The sequence below is a fragment of the Medicago sativa genome, chromosome 6 (genome assembly GCF_051527215.1).
Source record: "Medicago sativa cultivar Bolivia chromosome 6, Bolivia_mono, whole genome shotgun sequence".
NCBI lineage: Eukaryota > Viridiplantae > Streptophyta > Magnoliopsida > Fabales > Fabaceae > Medicago > Medicago sativa.
Genome location: NC_140754.1, coordinates 95398406 through 95422929, shown reverse-complemented (window position 1 = coordinate 95422929; position 24524 = coordinate 95398406). Strand labels below are relative to the sequence as shown.

The 24524-nt window shown below is 33.5% G+C and overlaps 2 protein-coding genes across 3 annotated transcripts; both read right to left on the bottom strand.

Moving 5' to 3' along the window:
* Nucleotides 1-1399: 1399 nt before the first annotated feature.
* On the bottom strand, nt 1400-9224 carry LOC146918493 (aldehyde oxidase GLOX1-like). 2 transcript variants are annotated; one of them, XM_085720119.1, is made up of 4 exons: nt 7921-9224; nt 3547-3722; nt 2800-3252; nt 1400-2609 (listed from the first exon to the last, which is right to left on the bottom strand). In XM_085720119.1, the coding sequence occupies exons 1-4, from the start codon at nt 8473-8475 to the stop codon at nt 1877-1879; spliced, it is 1917 nt and encodes a 638-aa protein (XP_085576245.1). In that variant the 5' UTR covers nt 8476-9224; the 3' UTR covers nt 1400-1876. The 2 variants fall into 2 exon arrangements, with proteins under 2 accessions (XP_085576245.1, XP_085576246.1); XM_085720120.1 differs by lacking the exon at nt 7921-9224 and adding an exon at nt 4518-5329.
* A 10956-nt stretch (nt 9225-20180) lies between these two features.
* Nucleotides 20181-22766, bottom strand: LOC146918492 (mediator of RNA polymerase II transcription subunit). The gene is made up of 5 exons (XM_085720118.1): nt 22297-22766; nt 22005-22115; nt 21097-21167; nt 20854-20917; nt 20181-20550 (listed from the first exon to the last, which is right to left on the bottom strand). Exons 1-5 carry the CDS (start codon nt 22510-22512, stop codon nt 20437-20439), a joined length of 576 nt encoding a protein of 191 aa, XP_085576244.1. The 5' UTR covers nt 22513-22766; the 3' UTR covers nt 20181-20436.
* Between the last annotated feature and the right edge of the window lie 1758 nt (nt 22767-24524).

Genomic DNA, 24524 nt, shown 5'->3' with positions numbered 1-24524 from the left:
TCCAATCGCGAGAAGATTTCTAGCGAAATTGTCCGGAACAGTTGTATTCCGACATGCAGATTACTGTAGCAGAATCCTCTTTTGCATCCCACCATCCGATTTTTCCGCTAAAGAACAATCTAACGTTGGAAATTCTTCTTGATGAATTCGCTATGCTGTCAATCGGGACATATAGCACTGCTGATATTATATTAGTCATCCAATTCAACCGTGATTCAATCAATTCATTGAACCATGACTTAAATGTATCATCAATTCAATCGATTTTTACCACATTGTGTTAAATTTACATATCAATCATATTTAGAATAAATAAAAGTAGTTATATTAATGAAGACGTTCAACTCATGACTTTTTTTTATCATTTCAATACATATATCTTTTTCAAACCAACTCCTCCATCAAGAATGTTCATATTCTGCTAATCTGCATTAAATGAACCATAAACAGAATTACAATTTGCAGTATGGATATTAGCTAACCAAGTGTTGGAACCTACACTCCTAGAAAATCTAGCATGATCATGAGGTACTTTCTTTAGATGTCACCTTATACACGAGTGACTTTAACACACTCTAACCAAGTCATTAATAATGGAATCATTTTAAAAAATGCTTAAAGTAGAATTTAGGCAGTTAGCTACATTAGCTGCATCAATTGAGATTGTTACTTTCTGCAGATTGAGCTTCTTTACCACTTAAAGGTTCCATTTCAATTTCCTCCCTTTTGCAGGCTAACATAGTGACAACCCCAGACATATCGTAAATGTCTAGTCCTCAACTAGTTGAACCATTTTCTAAACATCCAACATCAATAAATATTTTGACATGTTAGCTCTTTAGTAGGGACTAGGGAATATGATTTTTTTGCAAGCCACCAAAGGAAGTTTGTTTACTCTTTTGGGATTGAGGTCTTCCAAATTTCGCGCCACAAATTTTCTTGGTAATTAGATGATGGTATTGACCATTTTTCTCACAATGCTAAATTACTTTGTCTCGCGCTTCTCCAAGATTAAAGCAAGAGGTAATTAAGTCTCTTTTCGACTGCTTTGTGTCAAGATCAATCAGCTCACCCATTGTAAAATCTAATAGGTTTGAAATCCAATTGTCAAATGAAATTCTAACATTCTCGCACTTAGCTCCTTTTCGATCACATTTCTCGCAATTAGCATACTCCTCCAAGCGTAGGTGGGTTGATAACATGTCTTGGCTTCGACACAAACATGCAGAGAATCGATAGATTAACGTTTAGAACTATATTTGTGTTTCTAAATAACTTAGTGTTTGAAAATTAAATGGATTTCAATTCCATTATAAGTCAAATCCAGTAAAGAAGAAATTGTACACTATTGAATCAATTCTAAACTAACAAGTGAACATCTAAGAAGTTGAAAGGTGACTTGCAGAAGAAGAAAAAAACCTTCTCTGGTTTCTTGCAATATATTTTACAACATTTACATTGTACAAAAAAGAAATTGTCCTTTATACATGATATATGTAATTACATGTATAAACCATACTAATTTTTGTGCAGCAAATTAACTTTTACATGACTAATAGTAACATCACTATTTCCCTCCATATTTTGTACATCAAAATTGAAGAATCTCAAACCAATAAAACAAAAACTACAATTCAACCAACTACCTAAAATATACATATGTAACCCAAAACTAAGTAAAAGTTTTGAGTAATTTTTCAAAATACTATCAAACACTATTTGTCGGTGCGTCTGAATTGATTGAACACCACATGTTTAAGATATTTGGATCAGTGTAGCACAACGCAGAGTCGTTGGATCTAAGAGAAATATTCTAAATTTAGCCCTCTCTTAGATCTAACAGCTTCGTAGCGTGCTATACATAACTCCCAGATCCCTATTGAATGTTGACCCACATTCCCTTGCTAGGCACGCCACGATGGACAACAAAGAGTATATAGTGTCCCGGAGGAGCAACTTCACCAGACGGCGGCGCCAATGATTCAATACTAAAAAGTCCTTGGACATTTTTGAACATAGTTCTACTCTTGAGAACTACAAGCCTTTGACTCATACTATACCCATGAGTAGTAAAAGGTGGAAAATACATAGTAATCTTAATGTCATTCTTAACCAAATTATTATTAATATTACCATCTTGTGGCAATTTAAATATTGTCTCTAATTTGTGACCATACTTTAAATTCTTTGTTGAAAATACCTCATCAATTATTGGTCTATACTTGTCAAGAGTTGGATCTAAATATGGTGGAGAAAATCCTTCAACTCTAGTCTCAGTTGGGAATTTATCTACATCCTTGTATGTATCATGTGTATTACTTCCAGCTACCCAAATTTTTCCATTAGGAAGCAGTGCTGAAGTTGAATGATACATTCTTGATATTTGTGTTGGATTCAATTGTGTAAACCTTTGACCCTTTGGTTTCTCTGGATTATACAATGCTGGTGTTAGGTTTGGAGTATCAGCATCCCACCATCCTGCTGTTCCCCTTTGTGCACCATTGATGAACAAAAGTTGTCCATTTGGGAGGATTAGACAATCTCCCATTATTCTCCTTGATGGCATGTCTTCAGTTTCCCATCTCGCGATTTGATCTGTGATTACCATCCTGATTTATAAAAACAGAATGTTATATTAGAAGAAGCACTGACATAGACATCAGACACGACACTGATGTCGATAAATAATTTAAGAAAATGACCTAATTTTAAGTAATCACATGTCGTTGTCAGACACTGACATGCACCAGACACACCTTTGATCATATAAAATTCAAGACTATATATAAGATGAAATACCTGTTACAATCTATGGAAGCAGGCAGGAATACTTTATTTTTTTGTTCAGCCAAATAGAAAGCATCAGGTGAGTTGCCACCACAAACAATGACCTCTGCCTTGATGGGTGCATTAGTAGCTAGATTTATAGGTAGGAGGGCAGACATGCCGGAAGCCGGATAATTCCGGGAACCACCATTGAGGACCGGAAAGGTGCGGACAATTTTGTTGGTGGCAGGGTTAAGGAGGAGAGACCGGTTGTTCGAGAAGATGAAAAGATTGCCATCAGTTGAGAGATGAACGAAAGGATAAAGATTGTTTTCTTCAAGGTCTGAAGTTTCATATAGAAATGGAAAGAAATAGGGTTTTAGAGGTCTTTGGCCTTCTATTCTTGGGAGGTACTCATAGCTAAATGCTCTACGTCCTCCTACTACAATGAAATCTCCATTTGCAAGGATTACTTGAGTTCCATACCTAATGAAACAATAAAACATTGAAGCATCATTTTTGTATATCAAACCATTATCTTATACTTTATTATACTAGTTCCTAAAATACATGATAAATTATATTTATACAACCATTTTAAAAAAACTTTTGTGACAACTCTCTTATATAAGCCCTAAACCAAGGTCAGAGACTTCGGGGCCCATATATTTTGTCAACCAATACTATATTTGGGAAAAAAATTTAGAAATTTGTTTTCGGTCAAAAAATTTGAATCCCTTAAGCATGTGATCTGAGTAACATTTTAAAGGTTGCACGTACCATCTTGCCTCTTGCAATGCATTGTTATATTCCCTCCAATCACAATTGTTGCCTTTGCAAGCAGCAGGACCACCATAGTATCTGATTGTTTTTGCTCCATCTAGGAAACCACCAGTACTTATGAGGGTCCCATCAGGTGCAAGTCCTCCACCGGAGCACCATGGATCTGCTGTTACCTGCACCAAAATTTTCAACATATGTTTGTTTAATCAACTCATGATATTTATGGGTTGTTGAATTGGTTTACACTAAGGTTGAAAGAGTTGAAAGGCTCAAGTTTAAATCATAGTAGAGAAGAAAATACTAACAATAACCGTTATTATTTTTTGAAGTAATCTAGTTATTAAAAAATTATTTTTAAAATGAATAAGTGGAGAATTCAAGTTTCGAACCTGACTTTTACATATTGTAACATTTAGATTAATTGAGTTAAGCTTACATATACTATTCAATAACTATAAATCCTTGTTACTAGCATTTGCATATCTAAGAATATGCAAATGCTAGTAACAAGGAAAATCTCCTTGTTTAAACTAAGATTCTAATTTTAAACCATTAATCATAGTAGACGACTAATCTAAGATCCCGAGTTTAAACTATTTTCAACGGTTTTAAATATCTAATTACAATGCATAACTCTCTTGTCACTAATTTTATGAAATATAATTATGAGATAGTAAAAATAAAATTGGTGATGAGAGACAAAAAAATTAAAATAAAATTTGTCACTAATTTTCTCGTCACAAAATTGATTGGAGGAATTAGAGATGAATTTCATGTTTATACTTTTTAATTTTATGTCTGTAAACTTATTTTTGTGGTTTTTCCATACATTTTCTTTACAAGAGATAATCATATTTGAGATATTGTCAAATATTAAACGTGGGCACCGCTCCGGACCGAAATTCAAACTTAGTTTAATTGTTCATAGTATTAAAAATATATTCGAGTTATATAATGATGATACCAACCTTGAGTGGCCTAACTTGATTTGTAGCAAGATCATATTCCATTGAATGAGCAAAACAATCAACTTTATTTTCTTTGGTCTTTAAATCTTGGAAAGGAGCACAAGGTACCCCCTTTGGTAATAAAAGTCTAGAGATACGAAAAATGGTAGCATCATAGACAACAATCTTGTTTGTTGGCATCAAATTGATTTGCATTGCAGATACACCTGAATTTTGAGAAAGAATCTCCCAAAGTCCTTTAGAATTTGTTTCAAAATCAGGCTTAGGTATTCCTGGATCTTGTCCTAAGATTGGAATTTCAAATGTGGGATGATTTTTTTTGAGTTTAGCCTCCACAACAAAGACCAAACATGAGAGAGACAAAAGTGTGACAATCAAAAGAACCTTGTGAAAAGTCATTTTTTGGTTTTTTTTTGTTTTTTTGTTTTTGTTTTTGGATTACTGGTTCAATGTTTTTTTCTTAGCTCATATACAACTTACTTCTCCTACATAAGAATTTTAGTGTCTAATAAACCTTTGTATGAGCTTTAACATAGCCACTGGTTGGATAAGCCATTTGCTTAAATATAGCAAATTGATATCTTCGCCATGTTTGTAGGAGAAGGACAACCCTCCCTTAATTTTCTGTTTAGGGAATTATAGACAAGTATAAAGAATAGAAGGCATTTTAATTTTGTGACAAAAAAAATATGCACCTTCCAATTCATGTGGCAAATGTATAGAAATCAAACATCATTTGTAGCTACAAACCATGCATAACATTGGGTCTCCCTTTTTTGTTTGTTTGAGGGAGATGGTTCATATACTTGGTTCTTTAATTTTATTTACATATATTGTTGAAGGCATATTAAACAATACATCAATATACATCTCCCTTAATTATAACTCTATATTACACGTTGGCCCAATATGTGTAAGATCCAAAAGAGGATTTAGTCCTCTACTCTATATGCCTCTCGAACGCCCTCTATTTTTTTTCTTCAATTTTACACTCGTTTAGATTATATAATCTGATGCCCTCTGTTTTTTCAATTTTACATTCGTTCAAATTATATAATCCGATGTGAGCTTTGAATTTTTTGGATTATAGAATCCAAAAAACCCAGACTCGCCAAACAAAAATGCAACTTATACATATGTGTATGGGCGTGTGCGGGTATGTTTAGTTCCCTAATGGTATACAATTGAACTAATCTTGGGTAGGGTTTATGTTAACTCATTCAACAGTTTCAAGACTATCCTCTTCAACTATTACTACATCCGCAACCTTCTTATCATCTTCATCCTTCTCAAGCAGGGGCGAATGGCTGTGTTGACATGGGGTAACATTGGCTACCCCAAAAGGAAAAAAAACACTTGAGTATTTAACCTAGTTTAATATATAGCTACCTCATTAATATATTCCCTCTGTTTCAAAATGAATGTCGCTTTAGCCAAAAAAAATTGTTTCAAAATGAATGTCGCTTTACATTTCCAATACAACTTTAATTTTTTTCTTCCAACTTTACCCTCTCCAACTTTTCTCTCACACAATTTTCAATGCAACTTTAAGTTTGTCTTTTTCTTATAAAGTAAGGGCAGTTTAGTAAAAGTGTATGTCTAATGATTATTTCATTCCATTCCTTAATCTGTGTGCAATGGACTAAAGCGACACTCATTTTGAAACGGAGGGAGTAGTATTTGGCCACTCCAAACAATTTTGTTCGTTTAAAGAGAGATGATATTAAAATAATATAAATGATCTATTTAGTTTAGTGTCCATTATGGATAAATTTGACTTCTTAAAACTACATATAGCTCAACTTTTATAAATAACTATTGTTAACTTTAATTTATTTTTGTTTTTTTTTAAGAAAGCTTTTATTTTCTTTGTTGGCGTTTCATTAAATATAAGGAAAAAAAAAATTGTGAATTTATTTTACTTATTTATTAAGTTTAATATATTATTTTTAAAATAATTTTATTTCTTCTTTATGTTTGACCCCCTCGTAAAAGTTGTGGTAGCTTCGCAATCATCTTCTCCAATAACACATTACTTGCGAACTATGTTACTAACCATCCTATAGGTAAATATCTACGCTCTCAGGCCGTGACATCATCTTGACGATGGCGATCCCATATTGGGGACACAGGAGGAATTAAACATCTGTCCTTCATATATATTTGTAATAATTATGACTACTATACACAAACAACAATAACACTAAATACAAACTTCTCTCAAAAAAAAAAAAAAAAAAACTAAATACAAACTAAAAAGTGAGATTCCACAAGCAACTTGACCATCATAAAACAATTTTCCTTCACACATGCAAGGCACATATGAATCAATTACTTTCTACTGGTGGACCGCTCAAAAGAGGAAAAAAAAAAAAAAAAAAAAAAAGGTTTTGAGTGCCATGTTCAAGACAATATAACTACCATATACTTTTATGCAATAAAATTCGGTATATGGCACAATCACGCATCTGTCCCTAAGTGGATAGCGAATTCCAACAGGAGTCAGAGCATATGTTTGACCTCGCTTAATTGATTCATTGTCCCAAATAGGCAAATATAGCACCCACATTCATTGTTTAACTCTAGTGTAAGATAAAGATGGATAATGTGATGAGCATCAAGAGACTAACCAAGCATACTTGAAACAACATAAAATCCACAATGACCGTCATCTTAGACACATCCATCACATTTTAAATAAGTTGATGCATTAACGACGAAATTTGCTTCTTATGTAGAAGTCACGTTGAACTAAAGGAGAGCTATGAGATATAATACTAGCACACATACTCTTTAAACTTTGACTGAGAAACTGATGTATCTGAATGTGTTAGATCATGGAAAAAATATGAAACAAAACTTTGTTAGGTTACTTGGAGATTTTAGTTTCTATAATCCGAAACCAGTTTGTGAATGTTGCAATTAGTTGCAATCCATCTCAATCTTAATTATATTGGGCCTAAACAATTAATTCCTACAACACAGTCGGTTCAAATAATAGGTTTCATTCTTTATAAAAAAAAAATTAATTAAATTGGCCTTACATAAATATATATATATATATTCTTCAAAATATATATATATATATATATATATATATATATATATATATATATATATATTTTAAAATAGCTTGTTCTTTTTTTAAGATTTTTTTTTTTTTGAACAAGCTAAAATTGTATATATAAATATTAACAATGAATCACCCCGCACAAGGTGTGCAAAGGGTAAAACAAGCAAGAGTATTTACAATGTCAAAGTGCCGCAAAGAATAAAAGTCACATCAAAACAAGCAGAACTAATGGACACCCATACACAGTAAAGGATGTTTCCACCCGTCATGATAGCTGTAAGAGAAAACCGCCTGTTTTGATTTTAACCACAAAAAAGAATTGAGCTTGACCTTTTCTAGGAGAACGGAAGGACTTGAAGACGCATTGTTGAAGACGCGATTGTTCCTTTCCTTCCAAATCACCCAAACAGATGCGAACCAGATTACTCTTAAAAAAAGAAAAGAGAACCTAGGCAGACCAGCCATATGAATAAACTGCATGAAATGCTGGCGAAGCTCTCCAAGAAGAACCGCTGAAATACCTAACCAATGCAACACAAGTAACCAAAGAGAGCTGTGAATGTCACATCCTAGAAACAGATGTTTAGCCGTTTCTAAGTTACCGCAAGATGCCGTGCAAGCCGTATCTGCTGCTTGAATGACTCTCCGCCTTGCCAAATTATCTTTAGTAGGCAATCTGTCGTGAAGGAGACGCCACACGAACAAGGACACCTTTGAAGGAATGAGCTTGTGCCACACATCATCAACCAACGACCTATCAACTGCTTCCCCTGATGTAGTAAGAAAGTGATATGTGCTTCGGACCGAATAACCATGGATAGGGTCTAACATCCATCGCCAAGTATCGGTCGATGTTTCCTGCAAAACAACATTATGAAGCAACATGACACTCCCCCACACTCTCCTCCTCCCAAGCTAATAATCGACGTCTCCACTCCCACACCCTACCATCCACACCCCACCCTAACCTCCTCATCTCCTCCATTGTTCGCTCTTTATATACAGCCAAATCAAAAAGGCGGGGAAATTTCAATCTCAAAGGTAATTCCCCCACCCAAGTGTCGTACCAGAATAAAGTGTCCCTCCCATCACCCACCGACCTCCGGATATTCTCCTCAAACCAACTACCTACACCATCGCCGACCCCCTCCCGTACCCTACATAACGTCCTCCACCAAACTGAACTCAGGGCCCCCCCCCTCCTTCAACCGCCCCCTCCTCCCCGTATCGCGATTTCAAGACTCGATACCACAACCCCCTTTTATCAATCAACATCCTCCAACACCACTTCCCCAGTAAAGAAATATTAAAAGCACCCACCCTTCTTACCCCGAAACCACCATCCTCCTTAGGAGTACATATAGACTCCCAATTAATCCATGCTATTTTTCTATTATCCTCACCACCCCCCCCCCCCCCCCCCAATTTTTTTTTTTAAAAATAGATTCAATAGAAGAAATTATACCTGCCGGAGCTTTGAAAAAGGAAAGAAAGTAAACCAAAAGAGAGGACAATACAGACTTCAGAAGTACCAGACGACCACCAAAAGAAAGGAATTTATTATTCCACGACGACAGTCGAGTAACAATGCGATCGACAACAGGTTTCCAAAAAGACAACTTCCTAGAATCACCACTGTCATACCCTTATTTTGGACCTAAAAATACTAACTCAATTCCTCTTATCTTGCATTTCAAGTCATTTGATTTGTCTCTGATCAATTACATCTTTCTCTGCATTTTATTTCAATATTGTTTGCAAGATTCATGAAAAAGGGCATTTTAGTCATTTCCTATGTTAAAATTTCTTTCAGTCTTTTAAAATTTGTTTGAGTCCTTTCAAATAGTTTGAATAAGTCTTCATTTCAATTCTATGTCAAAATCCATTTCAAAAATTGCATTTGAAGTCATTTTGAGTCAGTTTAGCCCCTAGGGGCATTTTAGTCTTTTCAAGTGTTAAAGCTCTGTCTAATCTCTTAAAATTGTCTCTGAGTCTTTTAATTTTGCTTGTGTAAGTTCTTGCTTTAGTTCCTTGTTAAAAATCCATTTTAAAATTTGCATCTGAGTCATTTTTAGTCGTTTTAGCCCCAAGGGCATTTTGGTCATTTCACACGAAATTTCGGCAGAGAGAGGTTACTTTAAAGTACCTCATTTAGGTAATTGGTTCGTTTTAGTCCGTTTTGTCAAATTTTAATCTTTTCACTTTACGTTCAGTCAAATTTACCAATTTTTAGTCCAATTTTTATTTTTTAATTTCGTTCTTTTTCCTAAAAGTCCTCAAACTTCTAAAAATTGCATTCAAGTCCTTTTTCTTGTTTCCAATTTTATTTTCAAGTCCTTTTTTCGAATTTCCTTTTCTTACGTTTTTTTTTACAAATTGCAAAATAGTCCTTTTTTGTCCAGTTTTCTCTTTAGTCCATTTGTCTCAATTGCAGATTAGTCCTTTCATTTCAAAGAATTGCAGAATAGCCCCTCAAGGCAAAGAGTCCAGAATCCAGTCCAAAATAAGTCCAGGGTACGTGGCAGGCCCCCATTGGCCCAGAAGGCCACATATCAGCTTATAAATACAGCCACATCACCAATCACAAGAAAAAATCACCATTCAATCACTGACACATCATCAGAAAACCCTAACAGACTTTCTCTCTCTCCCAAACCCTAACCACCGTAACTGAATCAAGTCACCACCGTAACAAACTCAAAACCACCGCAACAACCCTCAGATTCATACCAATTCGTACCAATCATCATCAGAAAAACTCAATTCAACAACATTTACACAAAATGGATACAAATTCGTAGAAGATTCTCAGAGAAAATCTCATCACTGAATCTCCACCTTCGCAATTCAAGCAAGGATCCGTCAAGGACGAATTTGCGATCACGAAGGATTTGTTGAGGGAAGAGAAGAGAAGAGATCGAAGCAAGAATCAGACCGGTGAAGAAGGAGAAGAAGATTCACCGATTTATTTTCGGTTGCGAAGGTTTTGAATGCTTACCAGAACAATCAAGAACGAACGCAGGATCTTTCTTGTTCGAATCTCCAAACAAATCCAGGTAAACACATGAAAACCTTCTCGTTCTCATTCATAATCATCATCGAAGGTTCATAATGGAAAATAAACGGTGAATTGATGTGAAGATTCGAAAAGATTCAAAAAAGTTGAAACGAAACCCTAAAATGCAAAATCATGAAGATTCACCGTTTATTTTTCAAATCAGAGTGTATAATCATCATCAGCGAAGAAAATAGGTTAGAATAGGGTTTAGTTTCAAAAGGATTAGAAAAAGATTGAAAACCCTTAGAAACCGAAAGTTCAAGGTCCGATCTGCTTCGTTTTCACCACAAATTCACAAAAGCAACCATAGATTCGTGAACTGGAGAGGAGGACGAACATTTCTGTGTATTTTGTTTGAAAAAAGAGCTTCAGATCATCGGAGAAGATGAAGGTTCCGATGAACCTTCATCCTACTCCGCCGTCCTTTCCAGTTTCCGTCGAAGCTAGGGTTAGAGAGAAGTGAGAGATTCTCACTAGAATGAGAGAAAAGAGAGAAGTGAAAGTGTGAAATGGATTGAACCGGTCTCTTCGCCCTTTTATAAACTCCTGAACCAGACCGGTTCAGTCCTGGTTCAACGCTGGTTCGCTTCTCAGTCGTTTGATCTAGGGTTTTTGGATCCTGGATCAATCCAACGTCCCTGACACGTTTGGATAGTCCAGGATCCGTATCCCTTTGGGCCTGGATTCCTTCCCTTCGTTCCTTGAGTTTTTTTGCTATATGCACCAATTTTCTGCTATTTGAACCCATGCCTTGCCTAATTTTCTTATAAAAACTTCATAATTTTTTCCATGTGTTCTTGATCATTTTCTTGACATTTTTGTGATGTTGTTATGTGTTAAGTCTTGATTAAAAAATATGTAGTATTTTCTTGATAATTATTTACTATGTTTGTTAAATTTGTGAAAGTTTTATGTGCTCGTGTCCAAAAATCCTTTAAAAATTCAAAGTATTTTCATACACATTTCTTGATAGTTTTGTGGTATTTCTAGCCTACTAAAATTGATAAGAATAATGTGGTGATTTTCTTGCTATTTTGTGATGTTTTGTATTAAAAATGGGTGAAAACTTGCTTGATTCTAATTCCAATTTCTTGATGAATGTTTGTGACCTATACCCCTTGATTTTGTGAAGTCTTAGCTACTGTTTGTGTGTGTTTTTTTTGCTGCATATGAATATGTAATTAGTTTCTTGTGTTACAAGTTATGTGAATATTGCTATGTAAAAATAAAGTGTAAAATGTGTCTAAAAGTGTGTCATAACTCATGGTTTGAATATGTGCCTATAATTACCACATTGTGGCTGCAATAAAGTCTCTTGAAAAGTGCTATGATGAGAGAATTATAGGTCATGTGCATATTGAGAAGTTATGGTAAACTTTTAGTGTATTTTAACACTTTATTCTTGTTGATTTTACCACTTTTGTTTAACACTTTCTTGCCTTATTTCTCTATCCTATTGCATCTTGTGCTACTAACCATTTTATTTCATGTTTCATGCATCCCATAAGCATTTCATCTTCCATCTCACATCCTTGGCCTTTTTATCTTCCTACACTTTAAAATTCATGCAAAGCTTAGAATGTAAAGACTTAGGGAATGTTGTAATATTTTACTTTATGCCTTTAAATTTCTTGCAAGACCATAGAATGTATCTAGGCCAATGATGTAATAAGGACTATGGACTCTAATGATGTACACCGACACAAGCACCGACACATGCACACACCTCACTTTAGATGCATGCTTAGAATATGCATGTTTAGATGTATGTTTAGGATTGTATGTTTAGATGAATGCTTAGGCTTTATACTTAGAAAAAATCTTTTTCCAAACAAATGTGAACAACCTCACTCAAATCATTTTCTCAATAAACCTTGGGATCAAAATCCCATTGATTTTCTTTTCATTTTCTTAATCAAATTTTAAAATGAATTTTAATCATACTTAGACCTTTTTGCAAAGTAACTAATTCCACCTCACATTTTCCAAATCTTATGCCCTTGAGGCCTCTCTCTCTTATTCTTCAAACTCCAATTTTCAAACTTAAAATCAACCAACAAAAACAAAAACATTTTTTGGAAGAGAACTACGGTGGATTTGATCCCTTAAACGGGTACGTAGGCAAGGAATCAAAATTCCTTCAATTCCAATAAAACAAAATTCAAACACACTCTTCTCCCTCCAATTCTTCACTTAGCAAACTTTAGGTGTAAATATCATTTTTTTTCAAATAGCATTAAAAAATAAAGCGCGCGCGTAGAAAATAAAGACGGTTCCTATAGGATACTATAGTCGTTATGGGTGCCTAACACCTTCCCGTAGCGAAAACAACTCCCGGACCTCGATTCTCAAGGGTTTTTCTTATTTTTCCCTTCCCAAGAAAAAATGAGATATCAAAGGTTAAAAAGGTTCAAACGTAATCAATGTTTGACACCCGAAAACCAAGATAAAACAACCACCAATAGGGAGCCCTAGATAAACAAAAGGAATGGTCCCCCGACGACAATTCATCACCGAAGAGGCCTCCGACAACCAAGAATCCGAGATATTCACACCTGTCAACATGATTTTATGAAAATTCACCTTCAGCCTTGAAACCTCCTCAAACAGAAGCAAAATCGCTCGCATAGTACGGACGTTCTGCCAACTCTTGTCACCAATAATCAAAGTGTCATATGCGAATTGGAGGTGAGTCAAACTAACCTCTCCAACCGTGCCAACTCTATAACCACTGAAAAGCTGCGCCCCCACAACTGCTGACATCAGAACATTAAATCCTTCAGCGGCTAACAAAAATAAAAACGGGGACAACGGATCACCCTGCCTAAGACCCCTCTCAATAGGAAACTCATCAGTTGGACACCCATTAACTAAGACTGACGCCGTCGCTGTTCCCACACACTCAAATATCCATTTTCGCCATAGAGTTGGAAAATTCATTTTAGCCATAACAGAATCCAAATAATTTAAGTCCACTGAATCGTACGCCTTTTCAAAATCAACCTTAAACAAAAGCAGCTCTTTTTTCATGCGTCTCGCCTCATCAACTGCTTCATTTGAAATTAAGATACCATCCAGTATTTGTTTCCCTTTGACAAAAGCAGATTGTGAATTAGAAACAACACTGCTGACAACTTTGCGTAACCTGTTAGCAAGAACCTTCGCAAGCACTTTATACATACAACTCACTAAAGAAATAGGCCGAAAATCGTTGAGCCTTTGCGGACTGGTCACCTTCGGGATTAAAGCAATAAAAGTAGAATTAACACCTTTTGTCAGCTTCCCATTACGATGAAACTCCGTTAAAAATCTCATAAAGTCATCCTTGATTAACTCCCAAAATTCCTTTAAAAAACCAAAGTTGATACCATCTGGACCCGTGCTTTTAAAACTGTCACAATCCATAATAGCTTGCTTGACTTCCACCTGCGAAAACGGTTTGATTAAAGACCCCGCTTCCTCACCTGACAACTGACTAAAGTGTAATCCATCCACTCTTGGCCGAGCAGCTCTCAGTGATTTGTAATGTCCCGTAAAATGATTATATACAGTTGAACGAACATTATGCACCCCTACGACAGTTGCACCATCCACCGTCACCATATTAATTGCATTATGGCGACGGCGACCAGACATAACTCCATGAAAAAATTTCGAGTTAGCATCTCCCTCCTTTAGCCTAATACTGTTTTGAACCTTCGCCAAGGAGTGCAAATTAACAGACAAATCATGAAGCTCCGTCAACTTCTCATCAAGCAATGCTGACAATTCTGCTTTAGAATCTAAATTAGAGATTTGATTTTTAACCTCCATAATTTTGCTATCCATATTCTTTGCGTGTTGCACATGCCACTCCTTCAGACATATTTTCATCATTTTTAGCTTCTTTTTCAGTACATGGCCGCCCCACCCTTGACATTGGAAAGAACTCCACTTTTCACAAACAAAATCACCGTAACCAGGAAATTCAGACCAACATTTAAGCATCCAAAGTGGCCAAGGTCCCCAATTAGCTTCATCAGTTAGTAACATCAACGGAACATGATCTGACAACCCCCGTTGGTAAGCAACTTGAATTGAATTCGACCACGTCGCACACCACTTTTCAGACAATAAGAAACGATCCAACCTACTCATAGAGACCCCATCACCTCTATACCAAGTAAAGAGTCGACCACAAATAGGCAGATCAACTAAAAAACTGGCATCAATAAACTGATTAAACATGTCTGCTTCCGCTTGTCTAAAAATCAAAGCCCTTCCTTTTCTCTCCTCTTCACTACGCACAGCGTTAAAATCCCCACACACACAAACACAGACATCATTGTTATGAAGCACCTTAGTATTCAACCTATCCCACAAGTCCCTTTTAGCCGCCATATCACACGGTGCATACACATTAAAAATCATAAATTCTTCCGAAGTAAGAATAACCTTGCCTTTAATCACCAACATGTTCCCATAACTCATAGTTGACCAAACAAGAACACTAGAAGTATCCCAAACAGTAACCAAACCACCAGATGCCCCCACCGACGAATGATAAGAATGGTCACAAGGAACATCACCCCAAATATTTTTAATCATCACATCCGTCACCACCTGCCATTTACTTTCTTGTATACACAACACAATAGGTTGCTTTTCAGTAACCAACCTCCGCCCTTTTCTCACCACCCCCTAAACCCCGCACATTATAAGATAAAACTTTTATAAGATTTTTTTAAAATAGTTTAGTGACTAGAATTCACCTCTTAAAACGAATAATTAAAAAAATCTAGGGTTCAAACCTCCAACTTTATATATCAGAACTATGCTCGCTCGAACTCGAACTACCTTACATCTTTATAATTATGTGAAACTCGGATTTTTTTTTCTATACATATCCTCATTTTTTTTTAAAGACCCTCACTACTTTTATATTTAGTCAAACTCGTCATTTGAAAATCGATTATAAAATTCACATATTTAATTAAAATTTCAACTAAATAAAAATATAAAGAAGCTCTCCAAAAAAATATAAAGAAATAAACGATCTCTCTCTAATCGAAATCCTTTATTATAAAAGCTAGAGTTGTTTGGCTACAATGTTTGCCCTAATTCACCATATTTTGCCCTAATGCCTAGTATTTTTCCCTCCTAAACAAGTATTAATTGCTACTCTAATCTCGCCCGTTGTTTAAACTCTATTTTCACATTTGATCACACCCGTTGATTCAAACTCTAAAAATGTTTCCTCATATAACTTCGTTAATGCAATTAAAGACGTATTAAATGCTAATCAATTCATTCAACAATCCCCTACACTAATTGCTAATCAAAAAAATCATAAACATCCATTAAAACGAACTTATATCAATTGGTCACGAAAAATAAAAGCTAGAGTTGTTTGGCTACAATGTTTGCCCTAATTCACCATATTTTGCCCTAATGCCTAGCATTTTTCCCTCCTAAACAAGTATTAATTGCTACTCTAATCTCACCTGTTCAAACTCTATTTTCACATTTGATCACACCCGTTGATTCAAACTCTAAAAATGTTTCCTCATATAACTTCGTGAACTTTGTTAATGCAATTAAAGACGTATTAAATGCTAATCAATTCATTCAACAATCCCCTACACTAATTGCTAATCAAAAAAATCATAAACATTCATTAAAACGAACTTATATCAATTGGTCACGAAAAATAAAAGCTAGACTTGCTTGGCTACCATGTTTGCCCTAATTCATCCTATCCTTTATTATAAAAGCTAGAGTTGCCAAGCTATCATGTTTGCCCTAATCACCCCCTCTTTTTCCCTCCTAAGCAATTATATGATCTTAGTAGTTGATGTGAATTCCTTGCTAATCTAATCTCAGCCGTTGATTCAAATGATATGTTTCAAACTACTCATTTCCTATCTCATACAGATGCGTCATAATGTCGATTAAAATCGTAGTTAATTCCAATCAAATCACCCTAACTCCCAACGATTAGTAAACTTTTCTATCCTTTATTATAAAAGCTAGAGTTGCCAAGCTATCATGTTTGCCCTAATCACCCCCTCTTTTTCCCTCCTAAGCAATTATATGATCTTAGTATAGTTGATGTGAATTCCTTGCTAATCTAATCTCAGCCGTTGATTCAAATGATATGTTTCAAACTACTCATTTCCTATCTCATACAGATGCGTCATAATGTCGATTAAAATCGTAGTTAATGCCAATCAAATCACCCTAACTCCCAACGATTAGTAAACTTTTCTATTTAGGGAATCATATCGTATGTATTCATTTAGCGAATAAAATCGTAACTACTCATTTCCTATCTCATACAAATGTGTCATAATGTCCATTAAAATAGTAGTTAATGCCAATCAAATCACCATAACTCCCAACAATTAGTACACTTTTCTATTTAGAGAATCATATCGTATGTATTCATTTAGCAAATAAAATCGTAGTTAATGCCAATTAGTGCCCTAATCACCCCCTTTTTTTTCCCTCCTAATCAATTATATGATCGATGCCATTGATGTATTCATTAATCAATGCAAATAATGCAAATAAAATCGTAACTACTCATTTCCTATCTCATACAGATGCATCATAATGTCCATTAAAATCGTAGTTAATGCCAATCAAATCACCATAACTCTCAACGATTAGTAAACTTTTCTATTTAGGGAATTATATCGTATGTATTCATTTAGCGAATAAAATCGTAGTTAATGCCAATTAGTGCCCTAATCACCCCCTTTTTTTTCCCTCCTAATCAATTATATGATCGCTGCCTTTGATGTATTCATTGTTGGTTACCGTGGTTGATGGAAAACTATCTTGCAAAAGATGCTAGGAATGCAAAAGCGCTGTTCCGAGGTAAATATGCCGTTTTTTATATGAAACATATCAATGCAAATAATTAAATTGGATTATAACTGATATCATTAATCAATCCATTGTAGGTTCAAGCTGCATGTCATTGTCATGGATGATTCAGGCTCGAAAACATTTGTTCTCTTTGATCGTATTGTCACCCAGTTCATAGGAAGGAATGTCCAAGACTTGATTGCAGAAATTAACAAGGTTGCTTTCTTATTCTTAGTTTTATATTTTATATGCAGATTCAAGTCAACACTAATCACTACAAACTCCCATTTGCTTGGTGCAGCCTGAGAACAAGTCAATTGGTTATCCTATTGATTTCAACTTTTTTGTGGACAAAAAAATGCTCTTTAAGGTGGAGGTTAGTGATGGAAATATCAATAGGAAGTGGAGGAACTATGGTGTCAAAAGGGCTACTGATGATGTTGAAGTCATCAATGAATTCATCAAGAAATACAATCTCAAGTTTTTTTTTGTTTATATTTTTTTGTACTATCATATCGGTATATATTCTTGCGCATGCCGTTATATATTAGAATTTTGACACAGAAGAAACTGTCTTTTTAACAGGATTCAACTGATGATGATGGTGTTGATAAGGAATTAGAGTTGACTGCGCTGGGTAGTGATGCCAATAATTTGGTGATAAATTTATAAGCAGACTAATTGATCTTATGCTTTTTTAGCATTCTGATGGCCGAATTATATCATCCTGATATGCCTTTATTCTCCTTTTAGGATTTGGCTGAGTTAGATGATTCTTGTAGCAACTCCAACAAACTGGGAACTCCGTCAACCACATCTGAAAGAAAGAGATCTTCTGATGGTAATACTTCAGCTGGAGGTGGTGTCATAGAAATTGGGGAGGAATCTATAACCAAACCAACTAAAATGGTTCGTGTGAAAGTTGAGCCAAAAGAAAAATAATGAGTTTCTCTTCAGTAGTTTTTTATGCGTTTCTCTGCGAAATAATGAGTTGAACCTTCATACAAATATTGAGTTTCTATGAAAGTTGAACAATTTTAATCTGCTTTCTTTTCTGCGTTTTTCTACTTAGATTGAGTATTTATCTTTTTCGTTTATGGTTTTGTAATCCAAACAGCATCTATGGAGTATATTTACAATTCTGCATTTCTAGCAACCAAATTTATCTAGCAACAATTCTGTTTCAAGTTATATTTACCGAATTTATCAAGTAATATATATGATCTGTTAATAGGTCAAAAATGGCATGGATCCAATTTGAAATTTACAGTTAGGCTATAATTATGAAAATATATATTATTCGAAGCATATTTCGACTCGACAACTAAGGATTTGTAGATGCTCACTTTTTAGTAGTAGTTTCTGAAGTCTAATATTTTTGAAATATATACAATATCGTATTATTAGCATGTCAAAACTTTTACAGATCCCTGAAACAATCACATCTATATGAAAATCAATCGTTTTTTCATAACGTAAACTTTTAAACATTTCAGTCACTTTTGCGCAATCACAACTATATGAAAATTAATCGTTTTGCATATATCCTCTCTCAGGTGGGGTGTAACATTACTGCAAATACCTTTGTCAACATGTTGCAGGTTTCAAAAATGATTTCTGTAGTATTTCCTTCCCACGAACATATAACTGTCTATTACGTTTTAAATGTATAGTTTTTTTCATATAATGTCACAAGAAATTTATAGAATTCTCCTAACCGTTTTCTTATGACTTTACAAAGCAATACGCGGTTAAAACTTTTAATTAATAGGAATTACTACCAATTGATTTACACTGATCATTTACATTAAAAAAATTCTATAAAGCCATACACGGTACAAGTGAGAATTTCCATGAATTATTTCTTATGACTTTACAAAGCAATACGCGGTTAATGCTTTTAATTGTTGCAATTAATAGGAATTACTACCGTTTGATTTACAAGGGCCATTTACATTAAAAACTTTCTATAAATCAATGCGTGGTGCAAGCGAGAATGTCCATGAATTAACGTTGTGAGTATTTACAAAGCAATACGCGGTTAAGGCTATTAATTGCTGCAATTAATAGGAATTAATACCAATTGATTTACAATTGTCATTTACATTAAAAACTTTCTATAAAGAGTTGTCTTCTCCCTATAACTTTGTGCAGATTTTCGATTCAATGGGTGCGATATTCGGCGATGTACGCGTAAGTGAGTTTCTATTTATATATTGAGGTCATATTTATACATCTAGCCATTATAAACTAACCTATTGGCGCTATATAATATATATTTTAATTTTTTGTTGTTTTGCTTTTTTTCAATTCCAGTGATTTATACGATTGAGTTTCACACCTTTTTGTTATGTATGCTACCATTTCATTTTGTTATATATGATATAAAACTTCTATCGCCAATGTATGGTTACATTATTTTTATTGTTCCGATCAACTTTTATGTGGTTGGACCCGTGCGGTAGCACGGGTCATTGGTCTAGTTGTTACTAAATTTTGATGGTGGAATGTTAGATGGATTCTACATATTTTTTTCTCTCTAAACTTTCATCTTTAATTCGATTTATTTTAGCATATGCAGAAAAATATGGTGGACCCTAAATAATTTTATGACCATTATAATAACATGCATCCAATTTAATATTGGCTGAAGTAGTTAAAGAAGATGAAGCATTCTCAATTCTGAAATGAACCCTTACCTCTTTAGCACATTAAAGAAGATAAATTCATGATTTGGTCATGATTCTGCATACTAACTAACGTAAATTTTTGCATTGTTTTTCATGCAATCAATCTATATATTTTTCAATACACAATGAAACTTGAATTAAAAATAAACACTCTGACTTGTTCACTGTGCTTTTTTGCAATTCTTAAATAATTGTATATAAAATCATTACAATTACTAGAATCACCACTCTTTCTATAATGGAAGATCAAAGAGATAATCTTAGCTCCAAATCTGGTTCTTGATTGTGATCACTTGATTCTGAATTCTGACTGCTTGTGGAACCACTTCTATGCTTCTCGGTATCTATGTATTGTGAGTCCTATTTATAGAAGAAAAAATTATTAAAGTTTTTTTTTTTAATTTATTGGTAGATTATTAGAAGCTAGGTATATTTTCTATGATTTACATTTTGATACATTATCATCCTAAAATTTTTTACACCGTCAACAAATCACAATTAATTATATGTGTAACCTAAAACCGATTATGATTAAAATCAGACGTTTTTAATGATCTGACGATTATAGTTGATTGATAGTGTAAAAAAAATTTACAATGAGAGTGTGTAAGAATGATTGTGTTGTATATATGAGATATATATATGCTGAAAATGAATCCTTACATATAGGTTAAGTAATGGTTTAGTTGTGTTGGATTGAGAAGTGGCATTGGCATGCTCCCATAATCTGATTTGAGATAAAGAATTAAACATATAAGCAAGAAATTCATCATGGCAAATCATTTATATATAGAACAAGATTAGAAGAAAATAAAATTCAATATTGCAACTTTGCAAGTAAAATTAACACATTTTGCTTTGATTATCAATAATAATGGAACTAATGTGGATGGAAAATTTAAGTACCTTGATGAATCAAATACTGGCTGAGAATCTCCAAATCTAATGTTTGTTCTATCATATTGTGGTAGACCCATCTGCACAGAAAAACAACATTTTTTTAATATCTGAGTGAATGATATTAAGAAGAGATTACAAGGAGCAGTATCATAATTGAATACACAATGATAAATACAAAGAATCAAAGAATCAAAAAAAGAAAATTATGAATGAAATGTTTTTACATCTTAGATGTAAGAATTAATTCTCTAAGGTATTTTTCAATTTTATCTGATTGGAATTGTCTAATTGAATTTTCCACAGTAGCACACTAGGCATAAAAAAAAAAAAAATTGTCTAATTGAATTTAGAAAAGACTTCTTGTAAATTGACATAGAAACTTTGATTTTGTATATATACAGATTAAAGCAACTTTTCCTTCAAAACTTTTCCTTCAAAAAAAAGATTAAAGCATCTTTATAATTCATTTAATGTTAGTTTTTCTATATAAACCAATTTCTTCTCACCTAGGGTTAGTAATACACAATTGTACTTTCAAATTCAACCAACCAGACCAAAAGAGAGTCAGCCCAGATCCAAAAATAACATTTCTAGGGTTATTGGATATGTTATATGTTAGTAAACTTTTGAATAATAAGATGATAAGTATCATGTCATGTCATTACAACAAAGGAAAGAAAAATCAAGGGTTAGAAAAATAGTTACCTTGATTGCTATGGTGACATTACAACCCACTTGAATATATTGTTTTTGTAGTCATAGTTATAGTACTAGTAATTAAACATGACATATATGACAATTATGAAAATATGTGCAAAACTACTCATCACAAAAGAATGAAAAGGAAATATATAGTACCATTAAAAGCATAAATAAAAATTGGGATCCAAGAAAAGCAAAAAAATTACACTTACCATAATGTTTGGTTGAAAGCCATGTGAAGTTGAGTATGATGTAGATGAAGATGAGTAAGAAAAAGATGATGATGGTATTGATGAATATGGTGTTTGTATTCTTGGATCTTCCTAGATGATCATCAGAAACAAATTAATTAAAACTAGATGAAATTAATTAATTCCTTTATTTAATCCAAGTAAAAAAATATTTTTTTATAAGCAAAATACAAGAAAAAAAATAATTTAAAAAAGTAAAAATTGCTAGAGTAGTTTGATTTGAGCAAAGGGAGAGAGAATTTAAGAAGCTTACATTGATAAAATTAGATGGATGAGGGTTGTGTAGAGGAGGATGAAAACCATAAGCCATTTCACCATGTAATCTAATTTTTTCCAATTGAGCAACACCTAATCCTCTTTGTGGTTGCTTTGGTTTATCTTGATTGTTTTTCTTCCCTTTTCTTGATGAAGATCCACTTACTCTTTCATTCCCCATGTTCGAATCTCCAAAATAATTACTACCATCCATATTCTAATTCCTTCTATATATCAAGGTAGAGATATAAAGGTATATGATGGCTTTTCCTTTGCAAATCCCTTAAAACCTTGCTTGGAAATGAGATCTCCTATGCTATTTTTTAAGCTATTAGCACAAAACTTAGGAATAATTGCATAGCTGGATCAGATTGTGTTTAGATTTCAATCTTAAGTTATAAATATACGCCTAGATTCTATATGATCTTTATCTCTCTCAATACTTCAATTATTTTTCTTGAGTCATGTGAGAGAGACTATATATAATTTCTCTCTACATATAATCACGCGTTAAAGACTATAATAACTCCTATAAATAAATAAAAAATGAAAATGAAAGATTACATGTGTTAGTTTTCACATTGTACCGGGTTGAAGTATCTCTTGTATACGTATATTTTTTGTTATTGTGGTGTTCGGGGTTTGAACCCAGACTTTCCATATATTATGCATTATTCTTATCAACTGAGTCTTGTATACCTATCTATTTGTATATTATTCTCCTTTTTACCGTGTAAACAATTAATTAATGATTACATTTTACGAAACCGTAAACCTTTTATTCAACTAATACATAAGATTAACATATATGGTTCGACCTTCCACTTGTACAAACTATTAGATTCAAATTTATTATTTTCTTGTTGGTAGATTATACATAAATTTTTGTTTAAAAAATAAAGGTTATACTTATAGGCAAATTTCAAAACTTTCAATGAGATTGATGATTCTACCTAATCTAACATTATTTATTTTTTGAAAGAAATTTATTTATATATGAAGGGATATATTTTTCTTTAGTCATCAAATATAATATATGATTACATATGATTTTTATTAGTTTTTTTTTGGTTAACCAAGTTTCATTCACTAAATTTTAAGAAGCGAATTAAATATGAATACATCTCTTAATCAACATTCAAATCCTAATTCATCGTATTATAGATATCTAACATCTTCCGTTAAACTCAACCGTATTAATGATATATTAGCTATTTATTATTGGTCCTTTGGAGACTATCTTTGAAAGTGATTGTCTCTAATTTAAAAATGTTACATAAGCTGTATTGGTATAGGCATGTAGCCACGCGCCACAAAGGTAGGGTGCAAGTGAAATTTTTAATATTTTTTGTGCATCTTTATTTATTGCTCATATGATATTGGTGATTGAATATTTGCATTGTTTTTTGTAGATGTTTGCTCAAACCTTCTTTCTATTAAAAAAATAGACTAAGGTATGCTATGATCGATGATGATGAGGTTGTCACTTTTATCACCAGTCTATATCTAAGCAATCAGCATATATAATCTAAAGTGGCATATAAGTAATTAATTATAAATTAGTTGTCTCTGATTCTTGTCCACTTGATGCATTTATTTTATGGTACTTTTATATAAGATTATTTTGATTACACTGATCAAAGTAGATTACATAACTTCGTGTGCCTTAGGAAAAAAAAAATATTTATCTGGTCAAGAAAAAAAGGAAAAAATATTTATAAAAATTTTAAGAAATTAAGCCACGAGGGAGTAGGTTCCACTATGCATGTGGTTTCCTAGTTCTCGGTCAATTTGTCTCAGCTGATAGTACCTTTGAAGGGCCTAATCTAAAAAGGCCTAGCTGTAAAATTCTATAAAAGTAGCTTATTAAGGAGGAAAAGTAAATCAAATTTGGTAGTGAACTTTTCAAGGTATGAATTGATTGGAGAATTCTTATATAGTTTGGATAGGTACCGACATTTCGTTGGTAAGTTTATTCAAAAGAGCAATGTTATATGTCAAGAAAGATTTTATCAAAAAATATTCAAAAACGATATGGCAGAATAATCACCTTTAGATTTTATCAAGAAATTGTTTCGAAATTAATGTTAGCCAATAAAATCTCAGTCTGACCGGAAATCATGGGGTGGTGGGTGTTATCTATTTTTTTTTATGAAAGGTTAATAAATAAGATTGAAATCTAAGGGTGATTATTCTACCATGTCATTCTTGAATCTTGATAAAATC

Bases quoted from the DNA above. Each gene is read 5' to 3' on its own strand.
- LOC146918493 (XM_085720119.1), bottom strand. From the start codon at position 8,475: ATGTTGCTTCATAATGTTGTTTTGCAGGAAACATCGACCGATACTTGG. The intron at 3,723-7,920 runs GTCAAGCTCAAT...ATTTTGGTGCAG, and splicing joins CTTCCGTTCTCCTAGAAAAG to GTAACAGCAGATCCATGGTG. The intron at 3,253-3,546 runs GTACGTGCAACC...TTGTTTCATTAG, and splicing joins GCATTGCAAGAGGCAAGATG to GTATGGAACTCAAGTAATCC.
- LOC146918492 (XM_085720118.1), bottom strand. From the start codon at position 22,512: ATGGATGGTAGTAATTATTTTGGAGATTCGAACATGGGGAATGAAAGA. The intron at 21,168-22,004 runs GTAAGTGTAATT...TTTTCTGTGCAG, and splicing joins GCTTTCAACCAAACATTATG to ATGGGTCTACCACAATATGA. The intron at 20,551-20,853 runs GTAAGGATTCAT...TTCTATAAATAG, and splicing joins AACCATTACTTAACCTATAT to GACTCACAATACATAGATAC.